Raw genomic sequence first — 18,007 nt, forward strand, 5'->3', positions numbered from 1 at the left:
GTTGTTGTAAGCGACCCAGTTTGTGGTAATTTGTTACTTACAGCAGCGGCGGACACAAATACACCATCTCTTCACTTCTTCTTGACTTTCAGGGCTCATGACATCTGTGTTTTCCCTCGTCATTTGGCCCCATATCCTAAATAAACCCTCATTTCCATCTGGTGCTCCTTCGCTGCATGGGACCTTTAGGTTCTTTATGTGCCTTCCTGATGTTGCTTCCTCTTTATTAGAAAGAAGACATGCTATCTCAACAGAATTCCCCCTCAGAAAGGGACTGTTTTTTGAGGTGGGGAAGGAGATGAGCTCTGGAAGGACATGGGGCTGGTGTGGCAGGGCAACCTTTGCCCATGAGCTCCTTGTCATGTTTTATACCCACCACCCCTTTAACCCTGCCCTATGTTGTCTCTATTAAAGAGATGCCCGAGGCTTACTACTTGCACAAGTCATGCCTCATCCTCGGGCATCATCTGTAAAGTAAGAATGTTTGCTTAGTCTCCTCTAAGATATAAAGAAATCCATCCATGCAAAAAGTGTTCTTGAGCAACTACTAAGTGCTAAACACTGCGCCAAGAGCTGGGCTACAGCCCTAAGATAGATGTGGTGCCTTACCTTGCAGGGTAGAGTCTGTCAGGGTTGATGAATACTGTGCTTCCAATCACCAGGACGCCTAGAGGGGAGGGGTGAGGAGTGTGCGCATGTATAGGGACAGTGACACCCAAGAGAGGCAAGGAACAGGTTTGTTTTATTCCTGTTTGGGGTGGTTGGATTTGACATGGTGAATTCGAGATGTAGATTTCCAGCACACATTTGAAATTGCAAGTTTTGAAAGGGCTCATCCAAAGTCAAGTCTATTGGCTGAGGCCATGGATGTGGGTAAGCTCAGCCCAGGTGATGAGGAAGAACGCCGAGGAGAGGGTCCTGGAGGTCTCGGAGCACCGTACCTTGCCCGGTGCTGCGCACAGTGCTCTCGGGCGGGTGCAACCAGAGCCCAAACTTCTGGTGGGACTTGTGCTCACTTCCCCAGGTCCCGCCCCAGTGGGCGGGGCTAGCAGCGACCCGACGTAGTCACCCGGAAGACTAACTGCAGTAGGCACCGGCTTGTTCGCCTTCGATACTTGAGGCGGACCTGGGGGGGCGCCCACCGAATGGGGTGAGAGGACAACGAACCCTGGGGAAGGAGGGAGGCCCGGATGCTCAGGCCTGTGGCACTGAGCGCTGCGGCGGTGGCGGCGCTGCTGGCCGCCCTGGTGGCTGCCTTGCTTCTGCTGCCGCTTGAGGACGCAGGGCTGGGGGCCGGCTCCAGGTAACCCCTCCACGTAGGGGACCGAGCTGGGTCCCCGCCTCCTCCCTCTCCCCCCCTCCACCCCTGTACCCTGTGAGCGGAGGAAGGAGGGATCGGAACTCTGGGTACCGTGGGGGAACGAGGCCTTTTGGTGCCAGCAGTTTGTGTCCCCTTCCGAGGTGTGGGTTGTCTCAGGTGCTGGGGATGTGCCAAAGAACCCCGCCCTGCAGGTGACTCAGTCCTTTCCCCTGGGCCCAGGCTGCGGACAATAACAATCTCTGCCTCCAGAACGAATAAATCATCCTCGTTACCCAGGGTAAGCCAGGCCACCCCTTAAACAGCCGAAGATCAGCACCTGTTGATGTTATTTCCGTAGCATGGCCGAGACAGAGGCGCTGCCGAAGCTTCGGGAAGACTTCAAGATGCAGAATAAATCCGTCTTTATTCTGGGCGCCAGTGGGGAAACCGGCAGAGTGCTCTTAAAAGAAATCGTGGGACAGAGCCTATTTTCCAGAGTCACAGTCATTGGCCGGAGGAAACTGAACTTTGATGAGGAAGCTTATAAAAATGTGGTGGGTATTGGCGCTGGGACTCAAAAATGGGGTGAAATATTTCATGCTTAAAGGCTGACCATTGCCCGGCCAGTGGAAGCGGCAAGAGCTGATCAGAATGTGCCAAGATCGGTCTGTGAGAGCCCTTACTGAAAGCTGGCGTCCTGGATTGTGGGCCCAGGTCCGCCTCCCTCACTGTATAACGTTGGGCAAAGTCCTCTCGGTCTTGGCACCTGTAAGGCTGGGTGTAGTTTGTAATGGAGGCTGGGGAGACGGAGAACACCACTTCCAGGGTCATTCAATGCTGGGTTCTACAGACAGTCCACTTTGCTTGTTTTGTCTCTCTGTCCAATCCACACTAATGTTAGTGAATCAGAAAATGCTTTGCCTAACAGGGAAGGTCTATGGCTGTGAAAGTGTTGTTAAGTCACTTTCAAGAATTTGCCCTGCCTGACTTGCCAGGGCTGCAGCCTTGTGTCTGTAAGTGAAATATTCCCCTGACTGTCACTTACACTTTCATGGTTAACCAAATGATACACAGATTCAGTCTGGTGCAGATCCCCTAAATATTTGAAGTCTGAGCTTTATAGAAATTCCTTCCCCTGCATTTAAACTGAGTTCGTGAACTTAAGTAAATTGAACTATAGTATAATCCTGAGACCCCATAATTGTAGGACTTGGTCCCACAGGTTTCACAGGTAGAACATTCCAGATGGTCTCACAAGTGGTCTCACAAATAAATGTCCGTGACTCCTGCAGGTCCTATTCAGGTCATTTTGCATGTCTTTGGTCCATCAGGACTTTTCTGTTTAAAATGCATATCTTTGCTCAGACTTAGGCATTAACATGCGGGCTTCGTGGTCTGGCTCCATGGGATGTGTCACACACTTCTGGTGATTAGAAACTGAAATCCAGTTCTGTGCTGTGCACGTCTTTTGGTCAGGCACTTTGTGCAAACATCTTTTTCTTCGTTGTGTACAGTGCCAGGAAAATTCATTTGAAAGAGTTGAGGGCAGGGAAGGAAAGCAACATTATATTTCAACTCTTATATGATGGGAACTTCTCAAACTTTCTTTTTTAAGTTTCATGACAAACTTACGAGGTTAGATGGAGGTTCTTAAATTTCAGTGAGCATGAGTATTACCAAGGGTGCTTATTAAAAGTGCAGTTTCTGACTCAGAAGTATTGGTCTAAGAATAGACCTAAGAATATACACCCTTGTATCAAGCACCCACTGATTGATTTTAATGCAGTTGCTTCATGGATTGGACTGAAGGAAAGATTATTATTCACATTTAACTGCTGAAAAACTGAGGCACATGATAAATAGGCTAAAATTACAGGCCTAGGAATTAGCAGGCCCAAGACTCAGACCTAGGTCTTTGAAATTCTAAACACCATTCCCTGCCCCCATATTATACCTTATTGGTATCCCTCTTGCTAATATACAGACAGGTCTTTTATTTTTCCAGAGAGAAAATTATAATTGAACGTGACTTTTGAGATCTGGATCACCCCTAGTCCAGTTATGTGTACTGTGTCCATATAAGCACGTTGTTGATTTTGAATTCAGATTAATTGCTTTTTGGTGGGAGGAAATGAGCTTGCAAAATTTGATGTTAAGAGGGTAGACTCTTCAGTAATGTTCTTAATTGATTTTTTAAATCTAGGGTATTTTGTCTTTTAAAAAAAGTAACATCAAGTTGTATACAGCTGTGTCTTTACTATCTAGAATCAAGAAGTGGTGGACTTTGAAAAGTTGGATGACTATGCTGCTGCCTTTCAAGGTCATGATGTCGGATTCTGTTGCCTGGGTACCACCAGAAAAAAAGCCGGGGCGGTAAGGAAGAACTATATATACCCCGTTCCCTTTTCACTGGCCAGTAATGTCAAAGATTCCTTTCTTGCTCACTCTTTTCCTTTACATTTGCAGTGCTTAAATATAAACAAGCTCTTATCATTTAAGATTTCATATGCTGCCCTATTCTTTGCTGTACTTTGAATAGTGCTGATAAATTCATCTTTCCCTCAAAGTAATCCTTGAGTTCAGGCCTGTGTGCTGGAGACATCGATACATATTTACAACGTCTTGCCTCTTGCAAATATTGCTGTCACTATATCCCCTGGCTGAGGTAAACCAACTGACTCATGCTGTTAGCAGTAAGCATTTTTTTTCTTCCTTTTTCTTTACAAATGTCTTAAACTTAAAGCATTTGCTCTCACTTACGTGATTTGCTTCAACCTATATTCAGGCCAAGCTTTAAACTTCTGGGATAGAACGTCAAACAGAGACACGAATCAGCTAGTCTCTAGTGATGAGTCAGCCACCAGCGATGATTCAACCCAGTGGTGATTCAGCCTTCACTGACGCAGAACTGTTCTAACACACATTTTATTTTCTTTTTAATGGTGTGCTAAAGTTCGTCAGTCCCTATCCAAAAGTCATAGTTTACTACATAGTTAGAAGTCATAACTTACTATGTAGATCTTGGGCAAGTTTTAATACAGCTTATTTATTTTATGCCTTGACTCTACTTTCTCCCTCTAGCAGAATTTACTTGCCATAGGTTTAGAAACAGGCCTCTGCATCAGAATCATTAGGAGAGCACATGGTTAAGAACTACCATGTTTCCCCGAAAATAAGACCTAGTTGGACCATCATCAGCTCTAATGCGTCTTTTGGAGCAAAAATTAATATAAGACCTGGTATTATATTATATTATATTATATTGTATTATATTATACCAGGTCTTATATTATATTAAAATAAGACTGGGTCTTACAGGCCTAGGAATTAGCAGGCCCTGGTATTATATTATATTATATTATATTATATTATATTATATTATACCAGGTCTTATATTATATTAAAATAAGACCGGGTCTTACATTAATTTTTGCTCCAAAAGATGCATTAGAGCTGATGATGGTCTGACTAGGTCTTATTTTCGGGGACACACGGTATTGGTGTATAACCAAGGGGTTACGTTCAGATGTTTTTCTCTGGGCCTCCTGGCAATTCAAAGAGTAATTCTATTTATGCTTTCAGTAGGGATCGATTTCCAAATCTTCTGCAGTTCTACAACGTCCACTTTGAAACACAGCTGGATTTCTGAGCTCTGTGCTAAGAAATGTGGATTGTAGAAATATTTGACTCTCCTAGGATTTGGCACATTATGTCTTGTAGAAAAGGTCATATTCCTGCTCAGCAACTAGTGCAGTCTTTTCTGTTCGATGGACAGTCACAAGCGGTGTGTCCTCTGAAAGCATTGAAAAAGTTTTGTTCTGTCTGCAGTGCCAACCTGATTTTGGTGGTGACTCAGCAAAAGAAAAACCACTGCATCAGGCATAGAGCAGTTGATTTCCATGACATAAGGCAAGTCTCACAGAGTCCAGGGAAAAGTCTAAATTGTTTTGTTGCATTCAAATTGTGTAATGTAATTTTAATCAGAGGCATTGGGTGTCTTTCCTATCCAGGAGATTTCTTTAGATGGAGTTGATTCCCCACCCCTCAGGGTACTCAATATCTTGTGTTTGAGAAGATAAACATAATTAATGAAGTAAACAAGAGAAAAGACTAGTAAGCCAAATACAGTCTCAGAAATGAGCTAGGGTTTAAATAGTTTAAGACGATAGTGACGGAAACTAAGCTGGCATTTCCTACAGAAAGTCTTTTTTTTAATTTGAAACTAATTTAGATTGGATGTAATATAAAGTTTGGAGGCCGTGATAACTTGAGGCAATTTCAAACAGGTGAGAATTCACAAGTGCTTAGGTAATAGTTGTTTGATGGGGGGTTCTGGATTTCCAAGCTCACCCCACCTGGTGTTCTGGGTCAGCAGCCCACTTCGTAGAAAAAGAATTTATCAGATGGATATTGCAAAGCTGGTGGCAAGCCTAGGGTTATTCTTTAACTGTTTTGTAATTGGTACACCCCACATTTTGCCTTAGCAATCTGAGTGGCCAGTAGAGAAACTTCAAGAAATTCAGGGTTCCTGTCTTAGTGTGGAAGTCCTCTGAGTAGCCAGTTTATTTCCCTGTGATGTTCAGTGTATTAGTTTACTAGGGCTGTTATAAGAAAGGCCCATATAACTATAATGGCTTAAACAATAGACATTTACTGTCTCACAGTTCTGAAGGCTAGAAGTCTGCCATGGAGGGATCAGCAGGATTGGTTCCTTCTGAGGGCTCTGAGGAAACGATCGTTTCCAGGCTTCTCTTCTTCACTTGTAAATGGCTGCCTTCTGCCTGTGTCACTTCACATAGCGTTTTATCTGTGCATGTGGCCATGTCCAAATTTCTCCTTTTTATAACACCACCAGTCAAATTGGATTAAGAACCACCCTATTTAGTATGACCTCATCTTAACTAATTATAGGTGCAGTGACCCTGTTTTCAAATAAAATCACATTCTGAGGTTAGGACTTCAACATACGAATTTTTGGGAAAACACTGAAACCCATAAAATTCAGTCTACCCAGATTTCTGTTACAATTGGTGCCAGGGATAGGCCTATTAGCTTTCTTCAGCTGATTGAAAAAGCATTTCCTTTAGCAGTAGCTGGTTAGGTGCTAATCTTCCTTCTCACACTCACAAGCCATAGTTATCTAATTAATGTAGTGGCTTCCTGACTTGGTCCTAATCCAGATCTAGTGGGTCAGAATCTCTAAGGTTGGAAGCTCAGAAACTTGGGAGATTCTGATGCCGCTAACTCACCTCTTTTTGTTGGACCTGCTTTCAGGAGGCACTGGGATCTATTAGTCCTCTTCACCTGCTGGTTTTCCAGGTACTGTCATCTCAAGTGCCCTTCACCTTGTTTTAGTGAGTCACGTGTGTGCTAGTGAAGGTGGAAATACCCTTTGAAAATCAGACCTACATTGGCCTTGAGTGAAGAGTAAACACTCACAGATCCTACTGAGAATAGTGCTTTCCCCTTACTTGTATTAAGAGAAGGATTGGGTTAGGTAGTTTGAAGTGGTGTGATGTGGAGTCACCTCTTTGTCTCCTCACCTAGTAGGCATAGACTCCAGCAGTCCAGGTTCTTGGATTGTGTGGAATAGACGATTCCATGCATGCGATTAATGCAGCCATTGTAACATTTATTAAGCATCATTAAAGTCCCATGGCTTCTGATGCTAACGGTATACTCTTGTAATCCAGGGGCTTGTAAACTACTCACTGTGGGCCACATACAGCTCTCTTGTTTTTGTACAGCCCGTGAGGTAAGAATTGTCTTATCCTTTTAAATGTTTAAACATTTTAAAAGAGGAATAATATGTCATGACGTGAAAATAGAAGAAATTTCAAAATTCAGATTTCAAATTTCAAAAATCCATAAAATTTTATTGGAACATAGCTATTCCCATTACTTTCTGTGTTACCTATGGCTGCTTTTGTGCCCTGAGGTCAGAGCTCTGTAATTCAAACAGAGGTCTGCAGATCTGAAAATATTTACTATCTCATCTTTTACAGGAAAAGTTTGCTGACCCCTGTTGTAATCTCTACTGTTTCATTTGATGTCTGGTTGGCGGGGAGCTTGTGAAGTGACTGGGTCCTAGATGGTTTGAGGGATTCAGATAATAGGCTCTGTTTGGGTCCCAGGCAGCTGTGGGACGTTGGGTATGTGGGTTAGATCCTGTGGGCCACTACCTCCTTGTCTGTACTGAGAGGTAGGGATCACTGAGGCCCCTTTGGCCTGCAGAATTCTTTGATTTTCTTGACATAGAGAAAAGAATGCCCCAAAGGAAAAATTTTGTGAGAACGTAGAGATTGATTCAGGAATCCTCAGTATCTGTTTGATTTTATTTTTCTGTCTAGAGCTCTTCCTCTAATCAAGGTCTTGGTTCCGCCACTGTACATCAAATACAGGGACGCCCTCCAGCACACAAGCAAATGGGGTGTCAGAGTATCCCATTTGTTGTTCGTCAGCATCTCTGTTTTCTCGCCTAATTTATAGGGTGGGAGTGAAGGAGGAAGAATCTGGAGCAGAAATATGGCTAAATGGGACCCTTTACAGAATGATGGATTCCTCCCTTCTTGGAAAAGGATTCCCCTGACCTTGAGCCATCCCAGCATGCTTCCTTGTCACACCAGTCAGTGCTGAAAGACCTGTTAGGATGAGTTGTTCTTAAGCCAGAGTTTCCCCAGTTCTCAGGCATGGGTAAAGAAGATTAGAAGAAATACATAGTAGCTTTGGATTTTAATAAGACTTGAAATCAAGAGTAATTGAAGAATTTGTCTCCCTAGATCAGGGGTGTCCAAACTGCGGCCTGCAGGCCAACTGTGGCCGGCAATCCATTGTTAATTGGCCCGTAGCAAACTCCAAAAACATATTTAGTTTACTTAAATAAGCCAGGTGAGGCAATACGTACTTCACCTCGAGTGAGTTGCCCGGCTGTTTGTGTATTTTACTGCATATGGCCCTTGGTAAAAAACGTTGAAAAAAGTTTGGACACCCCTGCTCTAGATGTGTGTAGAGCCTGTAAGGATATCGCTCCTGAGTCGTATACATTGTGTTTATTCTTTCCAGTGGGTGCTGGGAAAGGAAATTTATAGTGGGAACTTATTTAATTGATTCCTTTTCTACAAGGAACTCTGATTCCTAGCTTAGAGTGGGACACACCTACTGTGGAATCATAAGGACACAATAACATAATCGACTTACTGCTCTCAGAAGAGACGTCGTTTCTCCTGCCATATGGTTTGGAAAACTTAATACGGGTTTCTTGAACATTGTATTTCTGGGAAAAGGAGTAGCTTGTTTTTCTATTGTATTTTTTCTTCTTCTTTATTTGAGCTGTTAGAGAACAAGAAAAGGTGTTAATAATAGGACTTTAAAGATAGCTCCCTTTTGTCTATAAATGGAATCGTCTTTGCTCCAAAGGAAAATTGGTGTGTGTGTTGATATCTCTGAGTTAGTCACCAGGATACACATTTAACTTTGGTTTCTGTGTCCTTGAAAGCCATTGACCCCTTTGCTTTTGCGTTTCATTCACCAGCTAAAAGGCCACGCATCAGGGTGGGGGAAGTGAGATTCAAAATTTGTGAGCTTGGAAAAATGTGTATATATAATCAGCTTGAGGGCTCAGAGGATTTGTGAAATCGGTGTGGATTAACAGCTATTGATTGCTAATAAAACAATATTTAGCTTTGTCCAGAAAATAGCGATGGAGAAAGGTATGGGCACCTTGTCAACAGGACCCATTGAGCAGGGATGATGGGTTAAGCGTGGGGGTCTCTGAAGCAGCGTGGGTGCTCCTCCTTCAAGGAGAGGTTGTCAGTTGTTAGTGAGGCGGGTGAAAGGAAGGACGCCAGCGTCTGATGGTTGGGGTGGTATTGAGGTGCCTTAGCTGACTAATGAGATTGAAAAAGTCTCATGGTATTTATGTCACTTTAATTTTCATCAAACAATTGGAGCCGACAGCACTCTATTAAGGAGAGGCTGATCCAGAACTAAAGCCAGATAAATTAGGGTCTCAGTTTAATCAAATTATCCTTTTACTGGCCCTGGATTAAGTGAGAGAGACAGCGTCCGTCTAGAGACTTGTGATTGGCTGAATCATTCCCTTATTTTTAAAGAAGCTGATGAAAGAAAAAGCATTTTAACAGAGACAACTATAATGCAACTTGCAAGAAATAGTGGTAAAACCATGGCAACAGCAAAAAGGAATTTATATTCACTAGTTACCTATGTGATTTTATTATCAATAACAAACCTGTTGTTAAAATCAGAGTTCTGGAGAGTTGGAGTGAGGGGAAGAAATTGATGTGGAAGAAAAATGGAGTGTTTTAGAATTTTTCTGTGTAGTTTTAGATTGTTTTCCTTGGCACACTTTCAGCACATGTAAAATCTCATTTAGGAGAATGGCTCTGAGGAGAATCACATCCCTCTCTCAGGACGTGCTGAGAATTAAAATTGGTGTGCTTCACACTGATTTGAAAAAAGCAACAGCATAAGTCTGAATCAGTATGGAGGACAGGTCGGTGAGTCAGTTGTTAAGATAGAATATCAAAGTATACAACACAAAAGGGGATGGTGTTGAGTTCATTTGTTAAGAGTTGAGTTTATATTCCCTAAAGTAAGGCAGAAAAATCACACTGCCCTGCAGATGTAATTGTACTGTGAGCGATGAGAAGGGAGGACAAGAGAGGCTTGGGGTGGGTGGGTATGGGGGTTGGTAATAGAATAGTATAGTAATATAAAATATAATAGTAATATTCTATTTCTGGATTTTGGAGATGGTTGCAAAGGATGGTCAGTTTATGAAAATTCATTGAGCTCTGTACTGACAATGTTTACTTTTCTTGCATGATCTACTTCAGTACAAAGTTAAAAACATTTGCTTAGGCCTTTGTTTCAAAATTGAATTTTGTATTAGTTTTCTATGGCTGCTGAAACAAATCGCCTCAAATTTAGTGGCTTAAAACACCATAAATTTATGATCTTATAGTTCTGTAAGTTAGAAGTCCTACAGGGACTTTGCTGAGATAAAATCAAGGTGTTGACAGGGCTGCGTTCCCTTCTGGAGGCTCGAGGGGAGACTCTGTTTCTTTCCCTTTTCCAGCTTCTCAAGGCCACCTGCATTCCTTGGTTTATGGTCCCCTTTCTCCATCTTTAAGGCTAGCAGTGGGCGGATCAAGTGCTTCTCACATTGCATAACTCTGACCTTCTCTTCTGCCTCTCTTTTCTACTTTTACGGATTCTTGTGATTATACTGGGCCCAGGTGGCTAATACAGAATCATAGTATTTTTAGGTCAGCTGATTAGTAACCTTAATTTCACCTGCGACATTAATTCCCTTTTGTCTTGTAACCTGACATATTCACCGGTGCGGTGATTAGGACATGGACATCTTGGAGGGGCCATTGTTCCACCTACCACAATTAGGAATTGGTCATTTTTATTAGCTAGGGATAGTGTGGGATAAGAAGGAACGTGGGTATAGCAAAGAACACTGCTTGGAGATAAGAATTTGTACTCCACTCTCAGCTCTCTCTCTCACTTATATGCCGGCAGTTCACTGAACCACTGGACCTTGTTTTCACATCTCCATGAATGGGTTGGATGTGGTGTTTCCTGAGGTACCATCTAACATCTTATGAAAGATATGCTTCTCCATATGAAATAAAACAGTTAGGGTCAATAACTACCATAGGGCAAATTTTTAGCAAAACAACAACAACACCAAAAAAAAATCCATTGGGGCAGTCATCAATCTTCAGATTTAGAGTCCTCATGATATAAAACCTCATTTATATAATTCTAGGTACCTAGGAAGTTCAGCTTCAGTAGACTTTAGACTTCTCTTCAGCTCCCTTGACTTTGAGGATGCCAGAATTTGTGGTGGTCCCAAGAGTGTTACTACATAGAATTCCCTTTTCTGGGAACAGGCACTTGTCCTTCAGTGAGGCCTGGGAAATGAGTCTATATTCTATTGTTTGTACCATCCTCGCCTCTCCTCCTTTCATTGACACATAATTGTTTCTGTTTCTAATTGGATTTGCCTTTTCTCTGCTTTCATTGGGCTTTTATTCACTCATTCAAATATTTTTGGAGCACCTGCCATGTGCTAGACATGTACTGAGGCTGTGATGTGAATTAAGAAGAAAGACCCAAGCACTACCCTCACTGGACTGAGTCTAGACCAGGGGTCCCCCAACATTCGCAATTATACACCTTTCAGTAAAATAATTTGAGAATGCAGTCTTTACTAATATGTAAAGTATGTTGACAACATACACAAAAATTGGAAATTAAATAGGCTTTGTTCTCATAGCGCCCGGATAGTGTTCTCAGCCCTGCTTTGAGACCCTACCGTGGTAGAGATGACACAGAAGAAAATAGAGAAAATAGAGAGAGGGCTGTCAGGTTGTAAAGTTATTCAAAGACAAAGCAATGTGTGACTAAAAGCAGTTCCTCTGCCTGATCTTATTGTTCCTTTTGCTCCTTGCCAGTTTGTTTCATGTCTGTGTCTCAATGTCCTTGTCCTTGTTTGTTTGTTTATTTTAAAATTTTTATTTTTTTAAACAACAACAACAACAAAAAAGAACGAAGAAAACAATTCACGCATTGTTCTTGTTTTTCTGTTGTGGTCTGGCCTTGCTGATAAAACTGGCCCACGTGTCCTGAGGATCATACTTGGAGCCTTTCCCAGGGTCTAAGCCTGACTTCATGTATTGCTTGGATGCATTTTATTTAGACCCATGTCCCCCCAGGCCTCCTAGCCTGCCACCCAAGCTGAATAGTAATCTTTAAGATGAACTCATAGCTTTTTGGAAATAACTCACCTTTTTTTCCCCCTCAGGAGGGATTTGTTCGTGTTGATCGAGATTATGTCCTGAAATCTGCCGAGCTGGCAAAAGCTGGAGGGTGCAAACATTTCAACTTGCTGTCTTCTAAAGGAGCTGATAAGTCGAGCAATTTTTTATATCTGCAAGTTAAGGTTTGTGCAGGTTTCTAGCTTTCATATCCTTTGAAGAACCCTGGCTAATTGGCAGTACTAAATAATATAAAAAGCTAAATGATGCACAGATGCATTAAATGCATTATATTATACATTTTTATAGCTGCATGACTGTTTCGCAGGGATATGTTTAGTAAACAGGAGTGATTTGAAAGATAATTTCCAAGGTCGTTCCCCGTGTTGATTATCCAGTAATCATGAAATGGATATGGCGGCTCTGGTCTTGAATATCAGCAGGAATCTTAACATTAGACGAGACTTTGAGGCAGTGATTCTTAAAGTTTTCCAGAATAGATAATATTTTATTACTGGGTATGGTTCTTGCCCTCAAGGAATTTATAATGTGCTTGTTTAAGTTTGGTGATTTGCTAAAAGGTCTCACAGGACTCAGAATATAGTTAAACCCACAGCTACAATTTCTTACAATGAAAGGATATAAAGCAAAGTCAGTAAAGGGAAGAAGTACGTGGAGTGAAGTCTGAAGGAAACTAAGTACAAGCTTCTAAGAGTCTTCTCTGAGTGTTGCACGTGCATCATTTCTCCAGCAATGAGTATTGTCTACCAGAGAAATTCGCCTGAGCTCAGGAGTCCAAGGGTTTTATGAGGTCAGTCTTGTAGGCACCTTCAGCTTAGAAAAATAATTACAGACTTCCAGAAGGAAAGCAAGTGCTCGGCATAAACCATACTATTTGTACAAATAGTTTAGGTACAGTCAGCTACCCTTATCAGCTCAGTAATGATGAGAACACTCCTCAAATCCTAGTTCCCAAGCCACAGGCCGGCCTTGCAAGCAGAACTTTCTAAGGATAGCCGTCTCAGCCTGCTATGTTAACTCTTATGCACACTGCTCATGGAGGCAAAACACATCTTTGTAAAAAGCCAAGAAACCTGTCCACATACAAACATATATAAATGTTCAAAGAAGGATTACTCATAATAGCCAGAGTGGAAACAACCCCAAATCCATCAACTGATGAATGTATAAATAAAATGTAGTATAAACATACAAAATATATCATTCAACTATAAAAAGGAATGAGACATACTACAGTATGAGTGAACTTTGAAAACATTATGCTAAATGAGCGAGGCCAGTCACAAAAGGCAACAATGTTTGTGATTCCATTTATATGCAACGACCAGAATAGGCAAATCTATAGAGACGGAAAGATTAGTGATTGGCTAGGACTTGGAGGGAGGGGAGAGGAGTGAGTGCTTATTGGTACTGGGTTTCTTTTTGGGATGATGAAATATTCTACACTTAGATAGTGGTGAAGGTGGCACAACTCTATGAATATACTAAAAAACATTAATTAAAAAAATTTTTTAAAAAGCTACCTAAGATTAAACAAGGGGACCGGTTAAGTGCCAAATGAATGGGATGAACAGGCCAAGAAGGAGAAGGAGAACAGGCTGCTTAATTCAAAGGCCTTGAGACGTACCTGTGACCTGAGCTCCTTTGGCATTTCTGTCTATAAAGATGCCTGGCATGAAAATTCATGGGTTTAACAAATTTAAAGCATCATCTACATGTAATCTCACCGTCTCTTAAGCTTTGATGGGGTTTGTTAGGAAATGAGTAATACGGTGCGTCTGTCTTCTGACCCGCTGGAGCTACCTGGAAATCAAAAAAGGTTAATGTCTGCCAGCCTGGAACATTAATTCTGGACTAATGGGAAGTTTTTCTTTTGTGGTTGAACTCTTAACCTGTCGTTTACTCCGTCTGGATCTGTTTTAATATCTGTCAAATGAGATGCTAGGTGACTGTGCAGACAGTCACTCATTCAGTACATTTTTTTTTTTTTTTTACTCTACCACATATCAGGATGAAATGATTTATTCCTTGACTTCCCAGACTCTTTGGCATCTAAAAACCTAGAGAACGATATTTGTAAGTACATGTGACCCTTGAACAATGTGACGGTTAGGGGTACTGGCCCTCCCGTGCAGCCAGAAATTTGTCTATAACTACGCTTGGCTCTTCACATATGTGGATTCCCAGCTTTGGAGGGACCCTTGCAAAACATGGGTTTGAACATGGGTTTTTCAATTGGGTCAATTGAAAAAAAATCCATGTATAAGTGGACCTGTGCTTTTCAAACACATGTTGTTCAAGGGTCAGTTGTATTGAGATCCTCTGGAGCAGATTATCTTCAAAACCCCAAGTTATTTTCTCTTAAGCATTACAGTCAATTTTTCTTGATTAAATATTGACAATGTGAGTGTTTTGTTTTGTTTTTTTTTTAAACAGGGAGAAGTGGAAGATAAGGTGGAAGAATTAAAATTTGATCGTTACTCCATATTTCGGCCTGGGTGAGTATTCATGCTGCCTAAGAGTACACCACTGTTGGTTATTCCCTAGAAGGTAGTTTTTCATTGGAAGAGGCCTACAACTAAGATACCTAAGAGATGAAAGAAGCTGTCTGGAGGTGGGTTGTTCTCTGAAGAACCCCACCTGTTAGCATTGAAGGAAGGGGTAGACCGTTGGTGGTGCCAGGTTCAAAATAGTGTGAAATTTCCTGGGTAGCTTTTGCTGCCTTTTTAAATAAAAATCCTCTTCATGAATCAAATAAAACCTTTTATCCACTGTATTAGTCTGTTCTGACAGCTGTAACAGAATAACGCCACAGACTGGGTGGCTTAAACAAAAGAAATTTATTTCTCACAATTCTAGAGACTAGAAGTCCAAGATCAGGGTGCCATTGGGGTTAATGTCTCGTGAGCCTTCTCTTCCCGGCTTGCAGGTGGCCTCCTCTCTCTGTGTCCTCATGTGACCTTTCCTCTGTGCGCGCGCGCGCGCGCGCGTGTGTGTGTGTGTGTGTGTGTGTGTGTGTGTGTGTGGAAGGAGAGATCTTATCTCTTCCTCTTCTGTAAGGACACCAGTTGTATCAGATTAGGGTCTCACCCTTATGACCTCATTGAACCTTAATTGCCTTCCTAAAGGTGCTGTCTTCATATACAGTCACACTGGGGGTTGGGGCTTCAATGTGAATTTCGGGGAGACACAATTCAGTCCATCATACCCTCTGTGGTCTGAGTGCAATTTACCATCTCTTCCTCTGCGTTTTCTTTTTTTGTCTTTAGAGTTCTGTTATGTGATAGGGAAGAATCTCGCCCAAGTGAATGGTTGGTTAGGAAATTCTTTGGCTCCTTACCACAGTCTTGGGCCAGTGGGCATTCTGTGCCAGTGGTGACTGTGGTTAGAGCGATGTTGAACAACGCAGTGAGACCAAGTGACAAGAAGAAGGAACTGCTGGAAAACAAGGCCATCCACGACCTGGGGAATGCTGACAGCTCTTTGAAGCCATGACCACACCTGAGAAATCCTTTTTTTGGTAAAACTCAACACCCACCGCCTAATCAGTAATTTCAGGGAGTGAAAAAAGTCATTGTGCTTTAACTGTGGTTTCACTGTTTTTCAACCAACCAGATCCAAAAAATGATTGTATTCTGCATCAGTAGTTCAGAGGCTGGTTGTACATATATATATACAGTCGACCTTTGAACAACGTGGGTTTAAACTGCAGGTCTACGTATACATGGAATTTTTTTTCCGATAAATACGTAAATGTATTTTCTATTCCCTATGATTTTCTTATTAACATTTTCTTGTCTCTAGCTTACTTTATTATAAAAATACAGTGTATAATTCATATAATGTACAAAATACGTGTTAATCTACTCTTTGTGTTATAAGGCTGCTGGTCAACAGTAAGTTATTAGTACAGTTGGCCCTCTGCATCTGCATCCCAATCTCAGATCAAAAATATTGTTTTTGATCTGTGGTTGGTTGAATCTGTGTATGTGAAACCCATGGATATGAAGGCAGACTGTAGTTAAGTTTTTGGGAAGTCAAATGTTACATGTGGATTTTTGACCGCCCTGAGGTGGCACCCCTTCCACGTTGTTCAAGGGTCAACTGTACATCAACAAGGGAGCTTTTCAAAAAACAGAGCTTCGTAGGCCCTGCCTCAAACCTTCTGAATTCAGAATTTTGGGGTACGGGCACAGGAATTGTTGATTTAAGCTTTCCCTGGTGATTCTGATGCCACTATTGGGAAGGCCAGCTTTGAAGTGCTCATCGGCAGAGGCACAGCAGCAGTGCAAACCTCATATATCATGTAAGAATTCTGTTCTAAAATTGTTCACATTCGTGTATCCAACTTACCCAATGCTGACTGCATGTAACTGTGCCTTACTACTTTAGAATATATAATAAAATTTGTTGCATAACTGAGCTTATATAATTCATGGGAGAATTAAATAGGGAAAAAAAATTAACGGACAAGTCTTGGATACCTCTTAGATTGTTAGAAAATACTGATAATATGCAGTATTTTGGCCAATGGGATGACATAATAGCTAATATTGATCAAGTGCTTGCTAAGTGCCACTTTACATGTGCTGTCCTTTAACCCATCAAACAATACTTATGCTGCGCATAAAAGTGAATACTGTGGCACTGGCTTTTGAGAAAAGAAAGAAGCTTTATTTGTGAGTCCACTGGCAAGAAGGCAGGAGGCAAGGCTCAAATCTGTCTTTCTCATCAAGGAGTTGGGGAAGTGTTTTAGTGGGTAGCAGTTAAGGGTTCACAAGTGTTACTTGTGAGTGGTGTTTCACAAGTGTTACTCCTAAGTGGTGTATCCAAGGTTTAAACTGTGGTTCCGGGAAAAAGGATAGGCCAGGTTCTGCAGTTACACTATCATTCCCATATCTTAGATGGTGGAAACTGAGCCTCAGTGCAGTTAAGTGCCTTGCCCAAGAGGCCAAAGCTGAAGACCTGAAGCTAGGAAATGGCAGGACCAGGATTCTAACCCAAGTCCTGATCCCATATTGTAACCACTCTGCGAGAGCATCCAGTGTCTAGAATTCCAGGAAGTTCCAGTTAATTTTTGCTGGATCAGCACATGCTATGGATGAATAAAATCGAAATCCTGGGGTTTCTTCATTGGTTTAGGAGCCCTATAATGATTAACTACAAAATGTTCACGTAGCCAGTCAAAGTGCTGCACTTTAAAAACTATGGAAAAGGAAAGGAAGATGCAGAAGGAGGGGTCAAAGTCAAGAGCACACAGTGCTAATTTCCATCATGGAACAAAGGATGGTGGTGAAACTTAACTTTTGCACTGGGGGAAGCACAGTGATTTGAGTGATTCAGTCAGTTTTTATAGGGTCTACAGTATGCCAAGTCATTTCAAGCTTCAGTGGATCCTGGAAGATAAAGGCCAGTGGGCTTTAGGAAGGAAATGGAACATCTTCCTTCTGTCAGGTGGGGCTCCTTTGGGGCTTGACTCTAAAGAGCCTGTGTGTTTGGGTGATAACAAGCATGAGCTCCTAGACGGGAGGCCTGAAGTGAAGGGACCCCACGAGGATATCCTGAGGCCTGTGGGCTCTAAAAGCAGCTAAACCTGGTGGCCAGTTTTAAGATATTCTCTGTATATTATTTCCTTACCCACAAACCTGTCAAGTCTTGTTCAACATTTTATTCTGGTGTCTTTAGAGAGTGGGATGATGGGGGAGGGTCTGTGTTTATCTTTAGAGCAGAGAAAAAAGCTACTCCCTCTCAAGCCCAGCATTGTGGTAAGACATAAACTTCAAGGGACAAGATTCTGGTCCAATCACCCCTCTAAATTGGGTGTTACTTTTTTTTTTTTTTTTTTTTTACTGTTAACATTGAATGACTGGGTGTTAATAGCAGGTTTCCCTTAAAC

At 41.9% G+C, this 18,007-nt stretch overlaps 1 protein-coding gene across 2 annotated transcripts; it reads left to right on the plus strand.

The window, feature by feature from the left end:
• Nucleotides 1-1,041: 1,041 nt before the first annotated feature.
• Nucleotides 1,042-16,533, plus strand: HTATIP2 (HIV-1 Tat interactive protein 2). Of its 2 annotated transcripts, none has more exons than XM_019742628.3 (6): nucleotides 1,042-1,150; nucleotides 1,659-1,854; nucleotides 3,566-3,673; nucleotides 12,138-12,275; nucleotides 14,548-14,609; nucleotides 15,381-16,533. In XM_019742628.3, exons 1-6 carry the CDS (start codon nucleotides 1,146-1,148, stop codon nucleotides 15,604-15,606), a joined length of 735 nt encoding a protein of 244 aa, XP_019598187.3. In that variant the 5' UTR covers nucleotides 1,042-1,145; the 3' UTR covers nucleotides 15,607-16,533. The 2 variants fall into 2 exon arrangements, with proteins under 2 accessions (XP_019598187.3, XP_019598186.3); XM_019742627.3 differs by having other exon boundaries at nucleotides 1,065-1,303.
• Nucleotides 16,534-18,007: the final 1,474 nt, after the last annotated feature.

This window comes from Rhinolophus sinicus, chromosome 14, assembly GCF_057876585.1.
Source record: "Rhinolophus sinicus isolate RSI-liver-muscle chromosome 14, RSI-T2T, whole genome shotgun sequence".
In the NCBI taxonomy this organism is placed as follows: domain Eukaryota; kingdom Metazoa; phylum Chordata; class Mammalia; order Chiroptera; family Rhinolophidae; genus Rhinolophus; species Rhinolophus sinicus.

Bases quoted from the DNA above. Each gene is read 5' to 3' on its own strand.
- HTATIP2 (XM_019742627.3), top strand. From the start codon at position 1,191: ATGCTCAGGCCTGTGGCACTGAGCGCTGCGGCGGTGGCGGCGCTGCTG. The intron at 1,304-1,658 runs GTAACCCCTCCA...TTATTTCCGTAG, and splicing joins GGGCTGGGGGCCGGCTCCAG to CATGGCCGAGACAGAGGCGC. The intron at 1,855-3,565 runs GTGGGTATTGGC...TTTACTATCTAG, and splicing joins AGGAAGCTTATAAAAATGTG to AATCAAGAAGTGGTGGACTT.